We start from the raw sequence: 2,734 nt of genomic DNA, 5'->3' as shown, positions 1-2,734 counted from the left end.
CCATCTTGCTTATGATACTTGTGGTTGTTAATGGTACATCTATTTGCAATTATGGTTGTAGATGATGGACCTCTTGGATTAATTATAAACTTATTTGTGATATATTATGAGACATGTGACGTTTGTGATATATATGTGGTGTTGGTGACATAAATGTGCTGTTGATGATATATATGTGATGTTGGTGATGTTTGTTATATATATCTTCTGTTTGTTTGGATGGAATGTAAAAAACAAAAAAAAGAAGGCTGTTATCAGTCACTTTGCCGAGTGCAATGGCCATTGCACTCGGCAAAGTGACAATTCTTTGCCGAGTGCAATGGCAAAGTGCCACGGTCCAGACACTCGGCAAACAAAACGTACTTTGCCGAGTGCCGCTTTCACTGGCACTCGGCAAAGAGGAGACCTTTGCCGAGTGTCAGATTAGCGCTCGGCAAATCCTTTGCCGAGTGCCCGATAAAGTGCACTCGGCAAAGAGGTCTTTGCCGACAAACTGTTTACCGAGCGCCCTTTGCCGAGTGTAGCACTCGGCAAAGGATTTGCCGAGTGTATATCGTACTTTGCCGAGTGCCTGAGGCACTCGGCAAAGGGGCTGTTTCCGGTAGTGTCGGCTTAATGCAGTACCACTACGGAGTACTACTGGAGGATCGAGTAGCTGCCACGTGCACAATATATAATCGATCACCATCACTGGGGATTAATCAAATCAATCACTACCCTAATTAAATTCAACAAACAAGTCCATTAGGGTTCCATGCATGCATTAAGCCAGGTCCAGTGTACTGCATGCGCGCAATAACTTCTTTAAACAATATAATCGCGCGCATCACCATCACGTAAACATTTTCTGTAAAGGAAATCCTTCTCGGTACTATCAAGTATTTCGATTACCCATTGTCTATATGAAGTATATATGCATGGTCTTTATACATTAATTTGTGCTCCGATTTTCGTAATTAATTTACGGATATACAATCAAATGATGAATTTACGGATATACAATCCGTAATTAATTTACGGATAATTTATGATAGACATGACTCGAGCTCAAAATTTCTAGCTCTAATATCACATTGAGTTGTATGCACTAGTGAGTGCAATTAAAAGTCTAATATGAAGTTGGTTAGGAGGGTACATCATTAAGCTAAGCTGTAATGATGTGATTCTTAACAAGACACGAGTTCATTTATCCATGCTGGTTATCTTTAGAGGCACATATTGGATTCACTTCTAGCCTCTACTTTAGAAGGAGGAGGAGCGCCACCGCATAATTATAAAGGTGTCATGCCTCTTGTTGGAGATCTTCGCCAAGCATAATTAACGATTTAGTAACAGACTTTGTGTCTTAGTTCCTTTCACCCTCATCAAAGCGTTTAAGTGTTTGGTGTGATGATCTATGGATGTAATTTTGTAACAATAAACGGTTATGTGCATCTTATGATGTAGACGTTGTGATAGTCTAGTTTCTTTATTAAAAAAGAGAGGTAGATAGTTAATAACAAAGAGATTATCTCTGTTAATAAAGAAATGCGTGCAATTTTGCGTGTTCTCAAGAAAGAAAGAAAGGAAGAAATTAAATACGAAGAGGGAACGGGGAGGAACTGGTTAGAGGCCACCAAGGGCGGTTGAAACTGAGAGAGATGAAAAGAAAACGACACAAGTAATAATATATATATATATATATATATATATATATATATATATATATATATATATGCCTTTACCGCACGTGCCGGGCCCACCCTCGATATCCCTTTCCCATGCCTTCCCTTTCCTTTTAAACCCCGCCTCCGCGCGCCTTCCGATCCTCAGCTCGATCGATACGATCTTCGATTCCCCCATTAATTCCACCTCCTCCAATCCGACTCCAGCAGCACCAGCCTCTCTCCTCTCACTTCTCAGCAGCTAAGCTACCAGCCATTCTTCTGATCGATCAGCCAGCTACTTCTACCTGCAGTGAGTGATATATCGATCCATGGAGGGCGACTCCTCCAGGCAGGGAGGCGGCGGCGACCTCACCAAGTACCGCGGCGTGCGCCGGCGACCCTGGGGCAAGTTCGCCGCCGAGATCCGCGACTCCAGCCGCCACGGCGTCCGCGTCTGGCTAGGAACCTTCGACACCGCCGAGGAGGCTGCCAGGGCATACGACCGAGCCGCCTACTCCATGCGCGGCGCCAACGCCGTCCTCAACTTCCCTGAACACGAGCACGTGTACGCCCGCGGCTCTTCCTCTTCTTCCTCCTTGAGGCCGCCGCCGCCACAGCAGCCCGGTGGCGGCAGGGACGTCATCGAGTTCGAGTACCTCGACGACGAGGTGCTGCAGGAGATGCTCAGGAACCACGACGAATCGCCCGCACGAAACAAGTAGTAGCTTCAACGTACCAATCGCCACGCAGCACAAATGCATGCAGCATCGATATGATCGATATATATTATTACTGGTATCAGTTCATCCAAAAAGAATGAGATCAATGCATGGTGTGTGCAGGAATATATATGCCTACCAGCCATGCGCTCGTGGATTAAATAGTTGCATGCATGCACATCAGGATCGGAGCTCCTTGGACCAGAGATCACGTACGGATCAATAATCATTTGAGTATTTGCTGATCAATCGATCGTTTTGGCTTGTATGTTATTATCCCATCCATTCACAAGCAGAATGTTTGCTAACTATCTTCAATAGTTTACGGATTGCAGCCAGCCAGTCACTAAAATGCTTTAAAACTAAAGT

At 44.6% G+C, this 2,734-nt stretch overlaps 1 protein-coding gene across 1 annotated transcript; it reads left to right on the top strand.

Annotated features, from left to right (window-relative positions):
* Positions 1-1,827: 1,827 nt before the first annotated feature.
* Positions 1,828-2,368, top strand: LOC133897078 (ethylene-responsive transcription factor ERF096-like). The gene has a single exon (XM_062337647.1). The coding sequence runs from the start codon at positions 1,976-1,978 to the stop codon at positions 2,366-2,368; it is 393 nt and encodes a 130-aa protein (XP_062193631.1). The 5' UTR covers positions 1,828-1,975.
* Positions 2,369-2,734: the final 366 nt, after the last annotated feature.

The sequence above is a fragment of the Phragmites australis genome, chromosome 17 (assembly GCF_958298935.1).
Source record: "Phragmites australis chromosome 17, lpPhrAust1.1, whole genome shotgun sequence".
NCBI classification, from domain to species: Eukaryota; Viridiplantae; Streptophyta; class Magnoliopsida; order Poales; family Poaceae; genus Phragmites; species Phragmites australis.
The sequence above is the reverse complement of the archived record's forward strand: the minus strand, read 5'-3'. Positions and strand labels throughout refer to the sequence as shown.